The sequence below is a fragment of the Euleptes europaea genome, chromosome 4 (genome assembly GCF_029931775.1).
Source record: "Euleptes europaea isolate rEulEur1 chromosome 4, rEulEur1.hap1, whole genome shotgun sequence".
In the NCBI taxonomy this organism is placed as follows: domain Eukaryota; kingdom Metazoa; phylum Chordata; class Lepidosauria; order Squamata; family Sphaerodactylidae; genus Euleptes; species Euleptes europaea.
Window position 1 is genome coordinate 33,489,850 of NC_079315.1, and position 22,786 is coordinate 33,512,635.

A 22,786-nucleotide genomic window follows, 5' to 3' on the forward strand; every position below is an offset into this window, starting at 1 on the left:
TTGCCCATTTAGAAATATACTAAATATGTGAATAGTACATTCAGTTTCCAAATACCGAATTTATTTTGTTTTGGGGAAAATCTTCCACCTTCCTCTAGAGGTGCTGAACCAAATTCCAGTGTGCTAATCAAAGTTTTCTCGGAAATACCTTTTTGCATACTCCAGCTTCAGTTCTCGGGGTACTTCCCTTGAAAAAATGTGCGAGGATAGTACATATTGTACTTGTAAATACCTATCTGTTTTACTAGTATCCATATACTGCAAGCCTTTTTCTTGAGTGAGAGTGAACTTAAGTAAATGCTTGGGTTGTAAGTACTGCAGTTGGTGAACAGCAATGCTGCAGTATTATCCTGACCTGACTGGTAACGCAGGAGTCAGTATCAAAATAGTTAAAAATAAACATGTCAAATGATAATTCTGGTGGATAGGTTAGTGCGTAGCTAACAACCTATTCCAGCACAAGCATTCATGAGTCAGACCTTACTACCATGTGCCCCTGCCATCTTTCGGTATAATTTGCATCTGCCTAATGGATGTACGAGCCAGCATGGTGTAATGGTTAAGAGCAAGTGGACTCTAATCTAGAGAACCGGGTTCAATTCCCCACTCCTACATGAAGCCTGCTGGGTGGCCTTGGGCCAGGCACACTTCTCTCAGAACTCTCTCAGTCCACATGAAGGAAGGCAATAGGAAAACCACCTCTGAACGCCTCTTGCCTTGAAAACTTTATGGGGTGGCTATAAGTCAGTTGTGACTTAACGGCACACACATGTCATGCATCTCATGAAGTGACCACTGACTCACAGAAAAAAGGAACCTTTTTTCCCCCTTGCAGAAGAGTTGTTAGCTATGGAGCTGCTAGGACCGCCCAAGAAACTGTGTTAACCCTTTCCCACCTGGGCCATGGAGAAAGGTATTCCTTCTGTACTACAAGAAGGCTGGGGGCAGAAGTGGTGACAATGGAGGGGTTAAGGGGGGCAGGGCCAGAATGTGCAAAGGGGGGGTGAGTTCTTAGCCAGTGTGTCCTCATTTCATCCCTGCAGGCAGAGGTAGCAGGAGCCGGCTGTAGAATCCGGCCTCGACCATGCGGAGCAGGAGCAACTCTTGGCATGTGGTTGGATGGCTACGCCTGGCTGGTGCAACAGAGCATCCTGTGCCACCAGATGGGCAAGTGTGCCACCGGTTGGATGCCTGCCTGCTTGCCTGCACCGGGGGTGTGTGTGTGTGTCATTTTGGGCAGCTGCCTGCTTGGGGCTTGGTAGGCTAATTTTTAAGTTGATAATTTTGTATGGCCTGCGAATGACGTTATAAATATCCAAATGGCCCTTGGCAGAAAAAAAGGTTCCCCACCCCTGATGTATGACATTTGTAGGAAGTCTTCATCAGAGATGTTCCAGTTGCTTTGGGAATATTTTCCCTGGCCCTGTCTATGAAGCAACTCAAGTACTTGCAAGTACTTGAAGCAACTCAAGTACAAGCAACTCAAGTACACAGCGAAACCACAAGGAAAAAATGTCTCCAGATTGCCGATCAGAAAGAAGAAATCCCAAACATTAAAAGGGTGGTGGCCAAGAACTCCCATCTGAAACGTATTGTCTGTGCTTTAATAGTGTGGGTGTTAACTGCCGTCAAGTCGCTTCCTACCCTATGGAATCAATGCCCTCCAAAATGTCCTATCTTTGACAGCCTTGCTTTAACGATAGACAAATCTCCTGATAGTTTCGTGAGATGACAGCTGCCATTTTTGGAAAGGAATCCCAGTCAACGGCTAGGGTGGGCGCTTTTCCCTTCTGACCCAATTCCCCTCCCTGCGCAGACAAGTGGCAGCAGCGTGGTCGGGAGGAGGGAGCGCCGCTCCCGCTTGCTGCCACCACCTGCTGCTCAGCAGGCCCCAGAGAGGAAAAAGATTGGCAAGCGACGGCGGCCGTAAGGAGGCGTCGGCTTCCTTCGCGGGTCTCCGCTCGCCTGCACTGAGCGGCATCAAAGTATTCCTAGAGGGAATTCCTAGAGCGCCTCGGCATAGAGCGACGGACGGGCTCCGCGCTCTTTCGACCGAAGCGAGACCTACCTGTCGACAGGGAGCTAGGGAGTGACGTCACCAACGCACGCCGCAAAGGACGGCTCTTGAGCGTCGCGCGCGTTTGTCGACAACGCGCAGCGGAGGCGGTTGGTGTGGTATAGGCGGTTACATATATATACATATATATATATATACATATGTATATATACATATATATATTATACTTTTAAGAGTATTGTCTGAAGAGGGTGCCATGACAGGCCGTAAATTCGCGAAAGAAAAGAAGCGGCATCGCTCCCGTTTGTGCTGCCCGGAGGAGGGAGGCGGCAGCGAGAGGAAACGGAGGAGCACCGACTCCCTTCACGGCCTTCAGGAGGTAGAACGTGCCATTATGCGTCGGGGGGGGGGAGGGGTGTAACCGTAAGGCGCGTGCGCAGAATGTCCTTTACGAGATCCGCGCCTGAGATGGGCAGTGTTTCCGTGTGGCTGGTCTTAACTTTTTCGCCCTAACGCGTTTGTTTTGAAGTCGGTGTTTTGTGCATTTCTCGTTCATAAAAATATTCTTCCGCTCCGAAGATAGGGTTTGGAAAGAGGCGTATATAACTACCCAGGAGTACGGTGCAGCCCAGTTTCATCGTGATTTACTCCCATTGATTCATAGAAACCCTTTTTTGGCGGGCTTAAGAAACCCTGATTTAGAGCAATGGTCGCCGCAAGATTTTCAAGCTTGCTTCTCGCAAATTAGAAAAATCAAGGGGTAGCGATCCCAAAATGTGAAACTTCTTTTAAAAAGAACTCTGGGCTCTCAAGTAATAGAATGTTTCCACTGGAAATCAGATTTCAAGCAAAGCATTTTAACCTAATATTAGTGTTTCTGTTTAAAATAAAAGTTAAGGAAAACATGACAATTTGAAATTGGAAACCTGATGAAAAGAAACTTTAAATTTTTTTTTTGGTAGATCAGATCAAAGGACCATCAAATCCTTTTCTTCAACAGCAAATAATGAGGACCTGATGCAGATAGTTGTACCCTATAGATTTACTAATCAGAAAGAATGCCACTTCTGAATATAATGTCTTTTCTTTAGTAATCTTAGTGAGTAACTGATAGACCCATCCTACATTGTCAAATCCTCTTTTACAGTTGTTTAAGCTAGTGCTCACTGTTGACTATTGTGACAAGGAATTAATTATAAATTGCATGAAGACAGATTTGAGAATTGGTGTAATATTATTACATAAGGGCTATGCAGAATCAGCCTGTTCTGGTCTGTCAAGCCCAGAACCCTGTATTCCAACCAGCAGCACCTATCCAAACAGAGGCCTTTCCCAGTCTACCTGAGACACTTTTAACTGGTGGTGCCAGAGGATATCACTGTAGTCTCGAACCTTCTGTATTCAAAACGTGCTGTGCCTCCCCTTACAGGACCCACAATGAGGTACTAGGACTTATTACAGTGTGTACTGTATGTGTTTTCTTGCTTTTCAAGTATTGTCTTGTACTTTTGTTAACCCACTTTCTGCGTTATGGTATGACATTGCATGGCATACCTTAGGCAAGTTTTTGTTTATATTGTTTTCCAGTTCTGTAATCCTAGGTTTATGATATTGTTCATAGGATGTCTTATGCTGTCTGAATTGTTTTTTTTTTTTTTTTTTACATTTTCAACGAGAAAGGTGGGCTGTAAGTGAAGTAAATAAAAGTATAGTGTGAGATAGAAAGTTCTGTATTCAAATTCCACCTTAGCTACGAATACATTGTTTCTTTATGCAAACTATTATCCCTTGATCTCAGTTCTCAGTCTATGATAGGACTGCAATACTTGAGATTATATATGCAGGAATTGCTTTTTAAAAATATTTCCACATTGAAAAACTTCTTGCTGATAGAAAATCAGTAGTGTGTGCAATGAGGTAGTTGAGCTCCAACTTTTCCCCTTGATGTGCTAATATTTTACTTGACAGCATTTTTTAAGAAATAAGTGATGTAGTTAGTTGTATTTTTGTTTGTTTGTCTTGAATTTCTCTTTTGGGACCCAGGGTGTGATGTACAAGGAATGGAACAATCAAAACACAACACAATGACCTGCACTATTCACAGGTAGCCCAAAAATACAATTATAACCCTTTGACCACCGTTATAAAAAGTTCAGTTTTAATCTCTTCCAAAAGCCCAAAAGAGTCGAAGCCTTCCTCACAGACTCTGGTGTGGGCGGCCACAGCCCGTATCTCCTTACAAGAAGGAACACATAAAAAAACGTGCTGCAAAGCTTAACGGCTCCCATACAAGGAGATATGGTTCTGTGAGTATAAGGGTCCCAGTATCACCTTACTATTCTATCATTTATTTTGTTGCATGTCCAGACCCAACCTGATATGTTAGCTGAGAAATGCTTGGAATACTCTAAAAGTGCTGTATAAATACTGAGTATTTTGACTGTTTTTGTTATTACCCTGAGCAATCAGTTTCATTGAGCTACCATTAATTGTTAGGGTTGCCAACTGCCTATTAATTGGTGGGCAATTAATTAATTAACAGGCCTCCCCACCGCCCCTCAGCTGGCCAGTTGAAGGGGAGGCGATGGGTGCAGTAATGTCCCCTCGGGTAAACAAGGAAGCAACAGGGACACTATAGCATGTCCCACACAAAAAAAGGAGGAATGTGCTAGAGCATTCCCATCACTTCCAGGGCAAACTCCGCCGCTTCCTGGTTTACCCTAGAAGGGACATTATTGCATGCACGTATCACCCACCCCCCACCGAAGCTCTCGCCAGTGGCAAGGGGGGACCTGGCAACCCTATTAATCATAGTATTTGAAGAGAAAATTATATCTATCCACTCTCTCTGCACCTTTCTTTTGTAAACATTGTTGACCTTCTCATCTTTCAAATCAAACGTGGAATTTGGCAGGCTTATGAATCATTTAAAATACTGACACACACTTGTAGCTGTCTAGTTTACGGAGCTCTGTGATTTAGGTTGTACAAAATCACACAGAAAGCTATTACCTTCTGTATATGAGCAGCTTAATTGACCCTGACTGCAATCCTAAGGTTTTTTTTTCTGTAAGATCCTGACCAGGATAGCCTGATCTTGTCAAATCTCAGAAGCTAAGCAGAGTTGACGCTATCAAGTATTTGGATGGAAGACCTCCAAGGAATACTAGGGACATGACGCAGAGGCAGGCAATGGCAAACTACCTCTGAACGTCTCTTATCTTGAAAACCCCACCTGGGGTTGCTGTAAGTCAAATGTGACTTGACAGCAAAAAAAAAAAAAAAAAAAAATTGAATAATGTGAGACTTACTTCTAAGTAGACCTGCTTAGGGTTGCTCCTCAGTACTCTAACTAGAGCTTGGTTGCTGAGATTATTATGCAGTCAAAGAAGTGTTCTTCTAGTTGATGATTAAAACATTTTGCTCTTTATATTTTAGGAAACAAAATGTACTGCACAAGCTTCCGAAAAAGAGGAGGTGGGAGAAGAGCCCAGTGACATAGAAGAAGGTGGATTAGACCTCAGTGTGCAACTGAAGCCAGTTAGTTTCTACATCACAGACAAGAAGGAAATGCTTCAACAGTGCTTTTGTATCATAGGGGAGAAGAAATTGCAGAAAATGCTGCCTGATGTTTTAAAGGTACTATTTATTAATCTGAGAGTGCTTATACCCTACATTTTGGTTTAAAAAAATAGTCACCATGAATAAATAAAGATCTCTAAAACACCCAACATGAAATGAATCTCCCCCCTCCAAATCAATATACGTATTAAATTATACTTGTATTGTCAAATTTCAAACAAATCATGGCCGGGGAGGGTGGGTTATAAATCGCAAAATAAATAAATATTTTTTTGCCTTTTTAACTTATATTACTGTTTTTGTAATGAAAATTAAGGAAAACATGACAAGAAATCGTATAAATCAATTCTCTTACTACAGCTTATTTATTTGCGGGGGGGATCAGAAAGATGCTTAAAGTCCTCTTCATGCTTCCTGTATTATATTTGCACTGGAATTGGAAAAGTATTTCAAATATTAAAAGTGTTCTGTCGTTATCTTGTGTTGGCTGCAATCCTGTGCGAAGTAAGAGTGCTTCAATCTCATTGTCATTAAAGGGATTTAAGCAGCCTAACGGCACTGATGAATGCAGGTTTCATCTTTTTGTTGGATTACATAGAGGAAGCAGTGGAAATGGAATGATATAATTTTGTTGTCTACTTAATTATTTCATCCAGAATCAAAAGAGCTAGTAACCGGAAAGTGATATGAAATTGTTGCTTTGACTGAATACTGGTTAAATAGTTTGGGAATATGCTATTCATGACTAAACTTAAGGATTTGGTTAGGTTTAGAGAAGGTGAAGGAAACTTCAAAAGGTCTTGATCCTCTATTGAAAACTGTGAACCTTTTGTTACATATTGAAATCATTAATTGTAATCAGAGTATTCCTGTGGTTGCTTTGTTGCCTTAATGGTAGAAAGTCCCATCAAGTCGCAAGTGCCATTCAAGGCGAGACGTTCAGAAGGTGGCTTGCCATTGCCTTCCTCTGCAAGGCAACCCTGGACTTCCTTGATGGTCTCCCATCCGAATACTAACCAGAGCTGACCCTGCTCAGCTTCCGAGATCCGGCTAGCCTGGGCCAGTATTGCCTTAGTGGTTCTTTTTTTTATTTCCATGATGCTTATACATACAAGTGTATGTATAGATTCAGTTTAAAAGATCAAGTATTGAGATGTCAGCATGAGTTTTCTCAGAGCCAGTGATGCACATGCCTCATTAAATATTTGAAATACGCAAGCAAGATTCAGAATCAAGATTCTGTGTCCTCAGGTGATGAGGCATCTGGGTTTTTCCAGCCATACCCAAAGATCACACTACATTGCCAGTTTTATATTCTTCCTACACATGCTGCGTTGTCTGCCTTTTTTCAGTATAATCTTACAACTTTTGGCATGACAATGTCAGTATTAGAACTGTCAGCTGATCAGAGAATTTTTAGTTCGTTAATAGTCTTCCTCTTGAAGGGCTCTAAATTTGCATATCAACAAAGTTGCCATATACTGATATTCGCGAGAGGGGGAAAATAGCTTTCCATGTAATAAACCAGTAATTCCCAAAGAGAACTGCTTGCTACAAGCAATAATTAAAAGCTCCTGTGGGCCTAAAGAACCTACTTGCTGAGGAAGCTGCCCTCTGCATGAAACACTATTCTAGGCTCTCCTTCTTCCTACCAGAACAGTGGCTCAGAGGAATAAATAGGGCGGGGAGGCGAGAGCTCTTGTGCAAGCAGAAACCTCCATTTCCTGTGCCACATTCTAAAAGTAAACATTTCTGGATGTAAATGAAGCATGCCTTCAATTTCAACTCAGCAAAAAGTATGCCTCAGTGATCAGAAATTTGGGAAATGCTAGACAAGAGCAAAACTGTTATTCTCTGGAGAAAAGAAGAGGCAACTTTAATATTTTTCATTATTGTAACCGGCAGGTTTGCCAAACCCCAACAGTTAACATGTTTTCTCCCTGATTAATCAACTAAGGCTTTCACTGATTAACCTACCAATTAAACCTTGGGGGCCCTATACAATGCGTGCCATCCTAGGCGTTTATGATCTGATTTGGCAGTAGTTCATCAAGATCAGACTGCTGCGAAGAGGTTCTGTGTCTGTGTATCTTTTTAAAAGAAATACTGTTGCACAGTCCTTGGCACTGAGTGGGCTGGAAATGTAAATAACATTAATTACGGTGACATATGGAATAATGTAGTATATAATTATAGCATTTCCATGGGGATGTTTTTCTATAATTGGACGTAATGCTAACGCCATCAGAGATGAGCGTGGCAACCTGGCAGTTTATAAATAAGTCATTTATAATTAAAAAAAAGAGCACTACTCCCAAGAGGCTTCTGATCTCCTTGCTAGGAAATATAACAACTCTAGACAGTGGAGACTAGCAGGATTTAAGAATAAACTAACAACATAGTACACATTTTGTACTGTCAGAGTATCGCAGTGTTTCAGTAGGCAAATTGTCAAGGAAAGGCATGGGTGTTCAGATTATAATATAACACCCGGGAGTTAAGGGATTTTTTAAAACCTGGCTTAAGCAGAGCGAGCCTCTCCCCCTTAACTGCTCTGTCTTGGTTGCATTTCTTCCCCAAGGCTGCAGAGGAGACTCAGTGTTAGGGTCTCCGCAGAGACATCCAGCCAGCTACCCTGAGCTTTTCCTCCACTATAACTTTGCAGATGAGTCTTCTAGTCTCCCTCCATACATTTTTATGAGCCTGCCTACATCTCTGTGTTGGTGGCCTATGACAAAAAATAACTTTCGCTGTTTACCAGCTGGATAGCCTGGAGGTTACTAGGCAAGTGGCAATTTGCAAGCCTGCCATGGAGACAGGGATATATAGACTGACTGAGGAAGGGTATGTCTGTGGCTGGAATGTCTAGGAGTCACTGATAAGTCTGAACCATTGTAGAATTTTTTGTTCCTGCTTTTCTGATAGTAAGAAAAAGAAAGAGTGGTTTAGTAAACTGGGGTCTGAAACAACAGTTTGGAATTAGTTTCAGATCTTGGGGTAAGGGCAACCCTGGCTAGGTATAATCACAGCTAGTGTCATTTAGATTAATTGTAAGGGTAGATTTTGTTCAAGAAAGAGGAAGCATTCCCGTGGATAGCAGTCTGTGGGGAATCAGTGCTTGCTTTTAGGCATCTGATTTAACCGTAGTTCAATAAAAGTGTGCATGAACCCAGCTTATGCAGAGCTTGCATGCTTGCCTCCTTCCTGTGCCCCTGTCCCTACTAACTGGGATCCTAACCGACTCTGGTTTAGGGATCCTAATCAGTGAGGGACAGCAAAGTCCATTTAACCTGTGTGCTTGCTTTCATATCTCACATGTAGTGAAAGTAGTCTTGCACTTCACATGGGAAAGGAGGGGGAAGCTACAATCAGGGTTTGACCACATTTTTATCTAACCATAGTTTAATTGGACATTTGACAGCAGTCAGCATTACATCAGCACCCATATCATTTGATATTCTAAGAAATTGACAATTTCATAATTCATATAGGTTAGCCTCAAGGTTCACTAACACTCTTTGTATGATCAAAGTGCCTTCAACATCATTTCGTTGAGAGGATTATATTAAAACTTTAGGTTGTGGACATTCCATAGCAGCAGAACTGATCTTTTCTATAAAGTTAGACTGTTTTCTTGAGTATAATTATCAAAAACAGAAATTTGAATAATCTGTATTGGATTGTCAGGGTTCAGAGAGACAGAAGTGTTGTCAGCATTCAGAAGTGTTAGACCAGGGGTCCCCAACGTGGTGCCCATGGATGCCATAATGCCTACCAGCACCTTTTCTGGTGCCGGCCTAATGTTTTTAGAAAGTGGGTGGCATTTCTGGTTGGCTAGTGGAGATCTGATTGGCTGTGCAGTTTTAAAAATGGTGCTTTGGCAGCAGGTGCCACCACAGCACAAGGGTCTTTCCTGTGTGACTGAAGATAAGCTGAGTATGTACAAGAAAATATTTTTTAAACAAGATGTCCATTTTAAAAGGCATCCTGTTAAACAGAGCTTCTTCCTGAAATGGTGAGGTGTTACTGTTATGCATAATCTCACTTACTGACATTTTGTGTTTGGCTCTGCATCCTGTGACAGCCATTTTGTGGTTGCACCTACCACTCTGTGTTAAAATTTCAAGGGTGCATGCTTTAAAAGGTTGGGGACCACTGAGTAAGAAGATTTTGCATATCTGTTGCTTACCTAACTCCCCCCCCCCCCCATTATTATTTGCAATTATAAATACTTCCCATTGTAAGCTTTCACCTTTTGCCAACAGTGCTTGGCTTGTCCAAACTCTTTTCTAACATTATTGTGTGAAATCCTTTTTTAAAAAAACTTCACTTTGCCTAGACCTGTTCCATAGAAGAAGTGAAAAGGCTTTGTCTTGAACAGTTGGAACTCATGTCTGAGAAGAAATTATTGAAAATTCTTGAAGGTAAGCAGTATTATAAAATACAGTGATGCGTTTAAGTTGCTCTGAAACTATGGAGTGATGCTAGTCTAAATAGCAAAGAAAGGTGAAATCACTTTCCTCTGATGCTTGCTTGAGTGGAGTGAAGCTTGCTCCGTTGTCGTGAGAGGGGGCATTTTGCCCAATCCCTATCCTTGCTGTAGCCCCTCATTTAAGAACATAAGAAAGGCCCTGCTGGATCAGACCAAGGCCCATCAAGTCCAGCAGTCTGTTCACACAGTGGCCAACCAGGTGCCTTTAGGAAGCCACAAACAAGACGAGTGCAGCAGCACCATCCTGCCTGTGTTCCACCACACCCAAAATAATAGGCATGCTCCTCTGATACTAGAGAGAATAGGTATGCAGCATGACCAGTATCCAGTCTAACTAATAACCATGAATACCCCTCTTCTCCATGAATATGTCCACTCCCCTCTTAAAGCCCTCCAAGCTGGCAGCCATCACCACATCCTGGGGCAGGGAGTTCCACAATTGAACTATGCGTTGTGTGAAAAAATATTTCCTTTTATCTGTTTTGAATCTCTCACTCTCCAGCTTTAGCACATAACCCCGTGTTCTAGTATTATGGGAGAGGGAGAAAAACTTCTCCCTGTCCACCCTCTCCAAACCATGCATAATTTTATAGACCTCTATCATGTCTACCCTTAGCCGCCTTCTTTCCAAGCTAAACAGCCCTAAGCGTCCTAACCGCTCCCCATAGGACAATTGCTCTAGTCCCTTGATCATTTTGGTTGCTCTTTTCTGCACCTTCTCAAGCTCTGTAATATCCTTTTTTAGGTGTGGTGACCAGAACTGTACACAGTATTCCAAGTGTGGTCTCACCATAGATTTGTACAAGGGCAGTATGATATAGTAGTTTTATTCTCTATTCCTTGTCTAATTATTGCCAGCATGGAATTTGCCTTTTTTACAGCAGCCGCACACTGGGTTGACATCTTCATTGAGCTATCCACTACCACCCCCAGATCCCTTTCTTGGTCTGTCGCTGCCAGCACAGATCCCATCAGTGTATATGTGAAGTTGGGATTTTTTGCCCCAATACACATCACTTTACACTTGCTCACATTGAATCTCATTTGCCATTTTAATTCCCATTCTTCCAGTACGCAGAGATCCTTCTGGAGCTCTTCACAGTCCGATTTTGTTTTAACCACCCTAAATAATTTGGTGTCATCTGCAAACTTGGCTACTTCACTGTTTAACCCCAACTCCTGAGGCACCCCACTGCTCACATCCCGCCATTGTGAGAACTGACCATTGATTCCTACTCTCTGCTTCCTATTTTTCAGCCAGCTCTCAATCCATAAGAGGACTTCTCCTCTTATCCCATGACTGTGAAGTTTGCTTAGCAGTCTTTGGTGGGGGACTGTGTCAAAAGGTTTTTTGGAAATCCAAATCCACAGGCTCATTACTGTTCACATTATTATTAACGCTATCAAAAAACTTTACCCTTACAGAAGCCATGTTGGGTTTTGCCCAGCAGACCTTGCCCTTCTATATGCTTGACAATTCTATCTTTAATAATGCTTTCCACTAATTTACCCGGAACAGACGTTAAGCTAACTGGCCTGTAATTTCCTGGGTCCCCCCTGGAAATTATTTATAAATGGGTGTTACATTGGCCATTCTCCAGTCCTCTGGTACAGAGGCTGATCGAAGGGACATATTACATATATTTGTTAGAAGTTCAGCAATTTCCCATCTGAGTTCTTGAACTCTAGGATGAATACCGTCTGGTCCCTGTGACTTGTTAGTTTGCATTTTGTCTAGACGTTCTAGGACTTCCTTCCTTGTTACCACTATTTGCCTCATTTTCCCCTCTCCAAAATCTCTGTTCAGGAGAAGGAATCTGCCCTGTATCTTCAACAGTGAAGACAGATGAGAAGAATTCATTTAGTTTTTCAGCAATCGCTTTATCCTCCCTTAGAGTTCCTTTACTCCCATCGTCATCCAATGGTCCAACCGCTTCCCTAGCTGGTTTCCTACTCCTAATATACTTAAAGAATTTCTTATTGTTTGTTTTGATGTGTTTAGCAATAAGCCCCTCAAAATCTTTTTTTGCATCTCTGATTATCTGCTTGCATTTCCTTTGTGCAAGTTTGTGTTTGCTTCTATTCGCCTCATTTGGGCAAACCTTCCAGTCTCTGAAGGAAGACTTTTTTTCTCTAATTGCTTCCTTCACCTTACTCGTTAGCCATGGTGGTGACCTCTTGGACTTATTACTACCTTTCCTGACCTGCGGTATGCAAGCTAGCTGAAGCCTCTAGTAATGTGGACTTGAGTAACCCCCAAGCCTTTTCAAGAGATTTAACCCTCTTAACTGTTCCTTTCAACTTCCTCTTTACCAGTTTTCTCATTTTAGAGAAGTTCCCTCTTTTAAAGTCAAAGGTAATTGTATGAGATTTCCCAGTCACTTTCCCACTTACATCTAAATTAAATTTGATGCCATTGTGCTCACTATTGCCAACTGGCTCAACTACATCCACATCCCGCACTAAGTCACCGGCAGCACCACAGAGTATTAAATCCAGGATCGCTTCCCCTCTGGTTGGGTCTATGACCAACTGTTCGAGGGCACAGTCATTTAGGGTGTCTAAAAATTTTATATCTTTTTGGCTTGTCTGGAGCATACATTTATCCAATCAATATGAGGGAAGTTGAAGTCTCCCATTATTACTACTTCATTACCTTTACATGCTTCCCTAATTTCATTCTCCATCTCAAGATCACCCTGAGCCATTTGGTCAGGGGGCCGGTAGAACGTCCCCAGTACTAAATATCCTTTGGGGCCCAGAATCGTCACCCATAAGGATTCTGTGGACGAGTCTGCCCTTTTTATGGTCTCTAGCTTATTAGACACTATGCCTTCCTTGATATACATAGCAACACCCCCTCCAATATGCCCTTCCCTGTCATTTCTATACAGTTTGTAACCAGGGATGACTGTATCCCACTGGTTCTCTCCCCTCCACCAGGTTTCTGTAATGCTCACTATATCTATGTTTTCTCTTAAAACCATGCACTCTGATTCCCCCATTTTTGCTTGGAGGCTTCTAGCATTAGCATAGAAACACCTCCACGCTGTTTCTCTCTTTCGACTTGCCTGGCATGTGCCTTTGGGCATCTTTAAGTGGCTATCCATCTTTTTTTCCCCATTCCCTTTCATGTCTAAGTAATTCCTATGTGGGCAATCTGAAGCAATTTTCCCTTTGTCCGTATGCACTGAGTTTGCCCGAACCGGATGCTTCTCAGCTCCTGTCTGCTTTTTCCCCAGGTTCAGTTTAAAAGCTGCTCTGCCACCTTTATTATATTATGCGCCAGCAGTCTGGTTCCATCCTGGTTCAAGTGGAACCCATCCCTTTTATACAGGCCTGGCTTGTCCCAAAATGTTGCCCAGTTCCTTACAAATCTAAAGCCCTCTTCCCTGCACCACCGTCTCATCCACACATTGAGTCTCATCCACGCATTGAGACTCACCAACTGTGCCTGCCTAGCTGGTCCTGCACGTGGAACAGGTAGCATTTCTGAGAAAGCTACGTTGGAAGTCCTGGCTTTTAGTCTCCTACCTAGCAACCTAAATTTGGATTCCAAGACCTCCAGACTACATTTCCCCACGTCATTGGTGCCAACATGCACCACAACCACTGGTTCCTCCCCAGCACTATCTACCAGACTACCTATATGACGGGTAATGTCCGCAACCTTCGCACCAGGCAGGCAAGTCCCCATGCGGTCCATGCACCTGCCAGAAACCCAGCTATCTACATTCCTAAGGATTGAATCCCCCACTACAAGAAGCCCCCCTCCCCTCTGAGGCATATCCTCGGTACGAGAGGATATCTGTTCATCCACCAAGGAAGAGGTCCCTTCTAAGGAACCACATTCCCCTACCTCTGTGAGATGGCCTCCTTCCCCAAGGGCTCCAACATCCGTGACTGGCAGATTGCCGTCACCTTGGGACTGGGATGTGACTATTTCATCCCCGGAGTCCTTAGTCACCTCTCTCTCTGCCTGCCTCAGCTCCTCCAGTTGAGCTACCTTGGCCTCAAGGAAGTGAACTCGCTTCCTGAGAGCCAGGAGCTCCCCGCACCCAGCACACACCCACTACTTCTGTCCAGCAGGCAGATAATCATACATGTGACACTCCATGCAGCACACTGGATAACCCCCAGACCCCTGCTGGCTTTCTACCTTCATAACTGGTATTTTATTTATTTATTAATTATTATATTCTTTGGTGTTGTAACCCTGCCTTTTACTCTCTTGCACTCTTCCTGTACCAAATAAGAACTGAGTGCCGAAGTTCCTTGCCCTGCAGTTATCTGCTACTAATTCACAGGGATATTCAAGTTGCTTGGTACGCCAACTGGATGGAGCGAGTTATTCTGCCAAGATAACAAAATTTTATACTCACCCTACAGAGCCACAGGGCTCATACCTCTGGCGAGCAGGAGCCTTGGAATTTAAATGCACACAGCCCTCACACAAGCTCCAATCACAACAGCCCCACTTAACGTAACAATCAAGCTTTCAGGCAGCAATCAACCTTAATCACCCACTGGCACAACAACCACAATCCTCTCCCAGCAAACCTCAATTAAATTCTCAGTTTAGTTAGGCTTCCAGCGTTTAAAAAAGGCGAAGTTTAAACTCACCCCTGCCTGTAGTCCCCAGCTCAGCTAAGCTGAATCAAAATGCCTAGCAGAGCATTTTGCAAAGTGTATTTCTGCAGAGTGTATTGTTCTTGAAGGTTTCCAACCTCAGTAGCTGCTTAACAGGAGGTGGGATGCAGGCAGCTGCTGGGGTAACAGGAAGTTTGGGAAATCTGCTCCCACAAATGTAATCATTCTGTGTGAGCTTGAACCCAATCCATTTATTTTTCATTATTAGCCACTAGCAATGGATTAGATTTATTTGTGCCATATTGGGATTGGGATAACTTCTTATCTAGTCCCCACCAATGTATAGTTCTACAAAGGCTAATTTCTTCGCCACACCATGGTTGTGATCTTCATTGTCCATTTCTTTATATAGCACAATTGGTGTATGCTTTATAGAGTGACATGAGCAAGAAAAAGACCCTGCACATACCAAATTGTGACAGTAAGGGAGAAACAAGAGGGAGAAGTACAGGGAAAGGAGAGGCCAGGCTATTAATTGGTTTCTTTCAGTTAGAGATGAGGGCTAAGGGATTTAGCCCACAGCTTTTTGGAAAGGGTGGGTTTTGAGGAGGGCTGTGAAGAAAGAGATGAGAGAGAAGGCATAATGTGTGTTCTGGGAGGGAATTTCAGACATAGTACACAATAATGGGGAATGGACAGACTAGTAAAAGACAGTGGGAAACTGCAAGCAACTTGAAGATCACTTTCTTGGGAGTAAAAAGGTAAAGGTAGTCCCTTGTGCAACCACTGGGTCATTACTTGACCCATGGGGTGACATCACATCACAACGTTTATTAGGCAGACTGTGCTTTTGGGGTGGTTTGCCATTGCCTTCCTGGGAGTAAGGCCAGTTAAATAAAAATGGACTTACTATGCAAAGACCTGCTTAGGATTTCTATTCAGTACCAATATAACAGTTTGACACGTAGGTACTCTAAAAGTACTAGGTTTAATTTTGCAGGAACAATTTGATAAAGCCTGTTTGGCTATGTGGTATTGTTTCTCTCGCCCCACTGCTCCAGACAATAGAAACTTTCAGGGGCTGCCTTTTACAAGCATAGCTGTTTTGTAAAGAGACGTTACTGTAGGTGTGTAATGTCTGTTTATTTATAAATGTACTAGTTGAGCATAGGAGAGTGAGCATGCACTAGTCTTTAAACTAGCATACCTTCTCTACAAAGAAATAGCATACCTTGGAGCTTGCCAAAGTTCCTTCTTGTCGACCAACTGCACGTCTCCTTCACTTATGGCATTTGATTTCCAAAAGGTTTCTCCACTTCAGGCTTCACTCCAGCGGTCACAATGTGTCACTTCACTTGTCATCCATAATTATACTGAAACACAGCATTAACAAGTCAGAGGAAATGCTCCCAAGATGTTGCAACTCACAGTAATGTTTTATTTCAAGGTGAGCATGGGGCTGATTCCGACAGTGATGAAGAGGCCGCTGCTAGTGAAGAGAAGGCCGCCATTGAATCAATTAGTCAGTAAGTACTTGTAATAAAGAGCTTGATGTTAACCATCCTTAGAGGATTTTGTATGCATTTTGTTTTGCACTGGGAATAGTCAAATTGCTGCTGAAAGTGCCCCTGTCCAGAAATTCCAAGAAACCCCCAATTAAATGTCCAGTAAAATCCCTAGGTGAACATCTGGTGAAACTTTGTGAACCCTCCTGTGAGCCTTGGTAAGCTTAACTGAGAGAACTTGGTTTGACCCCCAGTGAAACTTTGGTGAAACCTTTGCAAAGCTTGATGAATGCTTAGTGACAAATGTCTCCAGTCTGGGCAGCAATTCGCACAACAGCTGTAAGAGATCTTTGACAAAGATCTCTGCTGGATTTTAACATTATTTTTGTACCTTTCCTGTGCATTACTGTGTATCAGAATTATGGATTTCTATTTCCCCATTTACCAAGATCAGAGTTGATTGAGTGTGCTTGATGTTCCTTACTTGTCCTGCTGTGCGTATTTCCTGTCTTGAACAATTTGGGGCAAATGTAGGATACAAATATTTTAAATAAATAAAATTTAAATATGTAACTTCTGGTTGTGGATAAAAAGATTTAGTGGGGTGCATCTCCTTTGTGAACAGCCTATAGTGCAAACTTTAATTTCGTTCTTTCCTTCTTTGATTATCAAAGAAGTGTTCCTACTGTGGAGAACATGCAGATATCTCTTTTACAGTTTCCTTTGAGAGAGCAAACAAATTGGCTGATTTCCCCCGGGATTTGCATATTATTTCCTTACCTGTCACATTATTTTTCCTGGCGTAATGGTGCTTTAAGTATATGATCCACTATGGTCTGTGAATCTGACTTGATTGCATTCATGGCTGATCAGCCCTGAGAAGGCAAGCTCTAATCCACTTGGAGAAATTGAGAAGTCTCCAACTCTGTCCTGTTGTTTAGTCTGACTAGTCTGGAGGTCTTTTTACACATTATGGAGTATGCACACATTGGGTCTGGGGTCCCCACCCTATGTCAGACATAACACAGCCACGTGTCAGTTGTAAGCTCTCTTCAGTTCCTGTGTGTTGTGTTGCCTAGTTGGGATCAAGACAGTGCACATGGAGAAAGGGCTCATGGCATTTTTGCAGCCTGAACCGATCATTGGGGGGGGGGGGTGGACCTGTTCGGGAAACCCACATGTATCCCAGGAAACATGGATTTCCCAGAAGAGTGCCCCCCCCCCAGTTCAGCTACTCTACTAGCATTTGGTAAAGAAAAATCAGCTAGATTCAAGACAGTTTGACTGAATAGGTCTTATATCCTGCCGTCATGAAACATCCTTTGGATGCTTAAAAAAGTTCAAGCCTGTACATTTTTGTAGTGTGGTCCTTTGAAATGTAGATATTGTGTGTGTATGTGTGTGTTATTCCTGTGTTTTAATGTGGGGGTTTATATGCTTGTTACTGTGGTTTAAAAAGGCAAGCCTCTAGGGTAAGAAAGAGGGGACTGGATGAATGATAGGATGGTAGCTGTACCCTAGGGGTAGAGCTGACTGGTCTGGAGTGAGGTTTTGTTGAGTGTTTGTGGGGAAGAGAGACTGAGTGAGATGCTATGGAGTGTGAGAGAAATTTGTGTTCTTTGTGGAGGTTATTAGCCTAAGTGGCAAGTGAGAAAATAAGTGTTTATGGCAAGGTCTGTTTAAGGAACTTTAGAGAAAGAAGAACTGTGCCTATCTGAAAGCATTTTGCTTATCACCTTTCCTGAAACGGTTACGATGTTACGCTTCCAAATAAACTCTTATGTTTAAGAGACAACATTCTGCCAAACATTCTGCCATTCTATCAAATATAACTAAGCCATCCTGTTCTTTGGTTCAACTAAAAAGTCTAAGGCAAGAGCCTTTGGTGGCAGCAAAAATAAGTAGGGAACACTAAGGAAGGCACGGAGGCAGCATAAAATACTCACCTCAGAACACTAGAGAGAGGTGCCTTTACAGGTGTTACATATAAGGGGTCTCAGAGAAGAGCAAAAATATTACAAGAATGTTAATTCACTTTGGTATGCAAAAGGTTGTGAGAAGGATCCAGAATCTGGAAACATTTTTGGATTAGCACCTCTGTTGGCAGTTGACATTCAAAGTATGTGGTAAAATTCTTCAGTATTCTCTTAATATGAATTCACATGTGCTTAATAAGAAAAGAGACATGTTGAATAGATATCCTTGCACCAGCTATTAGATAATTGATATCTAGTTATTCGGGTTAAAATTTTAAACCAGAAAAAGTAAGAACTATTTATGACACTGTTTGACCACAAGATGGCAGAAAATGCATATATATTAAATTCCTAATAGTGAGTTCCATACTCTGTATGACAGCACGAAAACTCCACAATGGCAAAGTATTTTGGACAGCAGAATTTGTCTATATTAGCGTGTGTACCTTTCTACAGAACTGGTTGGTGTAAACCAGATACTACAGAAGTTCGATGACTGGTTTTGTACCAAGCTGTTCAGTTGTCCAAAAATAAACAACTAACTAAATTGAATATAATTATCTCTTACGACCTTCATTTAAAACCAAGTGGTGCCAAATGAGTAATTCTGATTGCTGAATGAAATTGGCAGGAAGACTCAGGACTGCGGGAGTTTTATTATCCTGGTATTTGACATCCTTTGGTATCTTATCCTTCTGTAGACTTATTAATTGTGCCAGATCATCCCCCTGATTGTTTGCCCAAATGGCATGCTTGATATTAACATTACCAACTAATTCAGAAGTTGATGTTTCATCTTGTATTTGGCCAGGAATGAGGGATGTAAATGCCAGGTTATATTTTGAGTATGCTTTTATTCTGCTTAAAACAGCTGAGACTGAAAACATGCAATAGCTTGTATGTATTTTTTTAAATGCGGAGGTTTTCAGGCTGTTCTACTCAATAGCGGTTTGTGCTTCATGGTAGTGATAAAAGAATCCTCAGAACCCTACTTGTATCACAGACGGGTTGCATAAACATTTTTACATCAGTGATAATTATATACATGTTGAGGACCTACAAAAATATCCACCCAAATCCCCACCTCTATAATATTGTAATCACTTAGGGGTTTGAGAGAGCCAAAACTGGCCAATATCCTCATCTGCTTATGTGTTCTTTCTTTCTTCAACTCATTCTGATTTAGTGAAATGAGCATGCTCACTCTTCATCAGGCAATTTTAGCAGCCTTTAAAACCTTTTTTATAAAGTAATATTTTTTTTCAAGCTTGGGGGATCACCTGACTGTACAAAACCTTTGTTTAGTGAATGTGCACCCCCCTCCCAATACCTCAAGAGTCACTTGAGTAAAGAAATCCTTACCTTTTCTGTGGGTGGTCTGGATTTGCTGCTTTTGTGATTGGCATAAACCACCCACTTTACAATTAGACTACAGATAAATAAATGATGATGCATTTGTGCTCCAGTATAAAAGGTTGGCCTGGAATGTCAAATGCATAGCTGTCTCTTATACTGAATGGAAGTGGTTTGAGAAAGGAAAAAACATCTGGAATATTTGGCAGCCATTGTATCTGTTTAGCCAAGGAAACACAATTTGGGCCAGTGGAGAAAAGGCTTCATGGAAATTTTAACTTGAGATCTAGCTAAAAATGATTTTTATCTATAGATAACCATATTAAGAAGAGAAATATTTAATCATAGCTTTATTAACAATACTAAAAATAACTGGGTATTTATAATTAGAAGTGAACCTGTGAAATTAAAAATTCGGGATGAAACTTTGGGGTGACACTAGCCTTTTAATGGTACTGTTTTACTCCTGTCTGTAGGCTGGGTGCTTTGATTGTGTGCATATTAACAGAATAGGTACTTCACAAATTTTAGACAAAGTAGTTGAGGTATGAAATTGGTTAGATGAATATAAAATAATTTTATGGCCAAAATGCTCATTAAACTCAACAATTGGACTCGCCTTTCATGATTTCAAGATCCTATGGAGAGCTGTATCCTGTCTTCTCAAGGGTATCATTTAATCTTTCATTTGCTTTCTTGCTTTGTATAAAGTCATTTGATAATATGGTGAGATAGCAGATAAAATTTTTACCCTCTTCAGCAGTTTTTGAGCCCTTCCCCCAAAGTAGCAGTCAAACACATAGAAATCTTTAAACAGCATCTCTTCTCCCTTCCCAAACTGGAGCTCTTATAGATATTTATAGGTATTACAGATATAGATATTAGTGTCTAGGACATGAGATGTGATAATACCACTGTATGCTGCCCTGGTCAGTCCCCACTAGGTGAAAATTAGTGCTCCATGATGAATTTATCTCCTGAAAAGTGCTCCATGACTCAAAAAGTTTGGGAACCTCTGGTTTAGGGGATGGTAGTACTAATTTCAGTTGTATTGGAGGATAGGACTCATAATAATGGGTTTAAATTATGGGTGGGGAAATATCAGTGGAATATTAGGAATAACTTTAATAATAAGGGCAGTTCAGTGGTGGAATTGGTTGCCCAGGGATCTTTTGAGTTCTTCCTTCTTGGAGATGTTTAAATGGCGATTGGATATTTATTTGTCTAGGATACTTAGGTCACCCTATATGGTGCAAGGGGTTGGACTGGGTGGTCTTTAATTAAATTTGAGTACATTTTTATACAGCTTTTGTAAATGTTGTCTTCAGAGCCACTCATGCAGGTTGCATAACTGTGACTTAAAGAAAATGAACTGCCATTCAGAGCCAGCGTGGTTTAGTGGTGAGAGTGTCAGATCAGGATTGTGGTTAGCCGGGTTTGAACCCTTACTCCTCCAGGGAGGCTCTCAGGGTGACCATGAACTAGTCACATAGTCTCAGCCTAACCTACCTCCCAGGGGTGTTGAGGATAAAATAGAGAAGAGAACAACGTAAACCACTTTGAGCCCCCATCAGGAAGGAAGGCTGAGTATAAATGAAGTAAATAAATAAATGGAGAACCCTGTGGGTTTTAGGGACAGAGGTTAAATTTCACTGACATCTTTTATCAATGTGGTAATATAGTAATTATATTGTTGAGAAGCTGTGTTGGCCAAGAGGAAAACCCATATTTTGTGTGTGTGTGGAGTGAGAGAGAGATTCCGTCAAAGGGCTTTCCCACACAACTTGCCAGTCACCCACAGATTTCTTTGTTGGGATATGTGATTCTTCAATTGTTCACTATCTGGCCTGTTCCATTAAAGTAGCTTGTCCCGAAGGTTTTTTAACTCATTGCAGTAGCATCAACCAAAGAGATTTTATTTATGTATTTGCTCTTCAAAAGTATTTCTATCTCACTCTGTCAGTTAAAAACTCCCAAAGTGACCTGCCTGAGATTTCTCTCACAACCACTCTCAGCACAGATGGAGAGAAGGGTAAAATACCATGTTTGGACCCAAATGTAGGTCCAGATACAAATTAGATGAGGCAGCCATGAAGAGCCTGTCTAGCCCGGCTGAACCAGTGGTCCAAGCTGGGGAGAAACAATCTGGGAGTAAAACAGCACTTGGTTGAACCCCAGAGATCAACAGTTACCAAGCCTGATTCACCAGAGATTATCGAGGGCCCAGCAAGAGATCTCTGAGCCCTCCCAGAGTCCTAGATTCCAAGCACAAGTGTGGTATCCTTAAGAAGACAACCCTTTTGCTGGGGAATCCACCTGGAACTGCAAGGCCTTTTGATTACAAATGAGCTTAACCTTGATCCAGCTGTTTTTGAGATGTCTCAAGTCCTACAGTTTATGTCCATCCACCTCCCTTCTTCTGACTCCCTGTTTCTGTCTGCTTGATACTCGTCTTTGGCTGCCTGTGTACCAACTGCTGCTGACTTGGGGTTCCATAGAGCAAGGCCACGGAGCAAGAACTTCACAGGCTTTTGTCGTTAAGATTTCTGTTGGTAAGAACCAGTAAATGACTCCCAAGCTCCTGACTACAAAGAAGGAAGGTTTATGACTTTGATTCCTGCAGTACCTCCTTGTTACTCATCTTGAACCTGCCTGGATTCCACTAACTGAGTTTTAACAGGAAATTTTGGAGGTGCAGTCATGGCATTCATGGCAAATATGATTGAACAGATGGAACAATTCATGGATTTGATGAACACTACATTTTAAGGTCTTATTCAGAAACTGGACATTGTCTTAGAAGAAACTAAAGAAATAAAAGCCCTATTCACCCCAATGAGATCAGAGGAGGCACCAAAAGACTTTCTGGCTGATAAGAGAGACAAAGAACAAAGGGATCCTGCAAAAGACATGGGGAATTTTACAAAGCAACCTGCAGCAACTCACTGGATAATAATGGACTGGAAAGGGACGGATTTTGATTTCTGCCATCTGGATTTATCTGAAGATCTTTTCAAAGTGACTGATTTTGACCTGTGTTACCTAGATATGTTTGATGGATCTTACAACTGCTGTTTGGAGAAAAATTGGGTCGATCAGGATCCCCTTTCTCGAATTTGGGATGGATGATAATGCAACATGGTTCTACTATGCTCCACCTGCAGAAAAGAATTTACCAACAATGGATGCCCTTCGTCAACTACTTCAAATGAGGAAAAGGTAGAAATGCTGGAAATTCAGGATAAAGGGACTAATTTAAAAGAGTCTGGTT

General features: G+C 41.9%; 1 protein-coding gene across 1 annotated transcript in view; it reads left to right on the plus strand.

The window, feature by feature from the left end:
• The first annotated feature begins 2,236 nt into the window (after nt 1-2,236).
• The window catches only part of CAAP1 (caspase activity and apoptosis inhibitor 1), a 36,630-nt gene continuing 16,080 nt past the window's right edge, over nt 2,237-22,786 (plus strand). The window contains exons 1-4 of the mRNA XM_056848155.1: nt 2,237-2,396; nt 5,456-5,656; nt 9,939-10,023; nt 16,129-16,207. Coding sequence (XP_056704133.1) covers nt 2,274-2,396; nt 5,456-5,656; nt 9,939-10,023; nt 16,129-16,207 — 488 coding nt within the window. The 5' untranslated portion in view covers nt 2,237-2,273. The remainder of the gene's footprint in view (nt 2,397-5,455; nt 5,657-9,938; nt 10,024-16,128; nt 16,208-22,786) is intronic.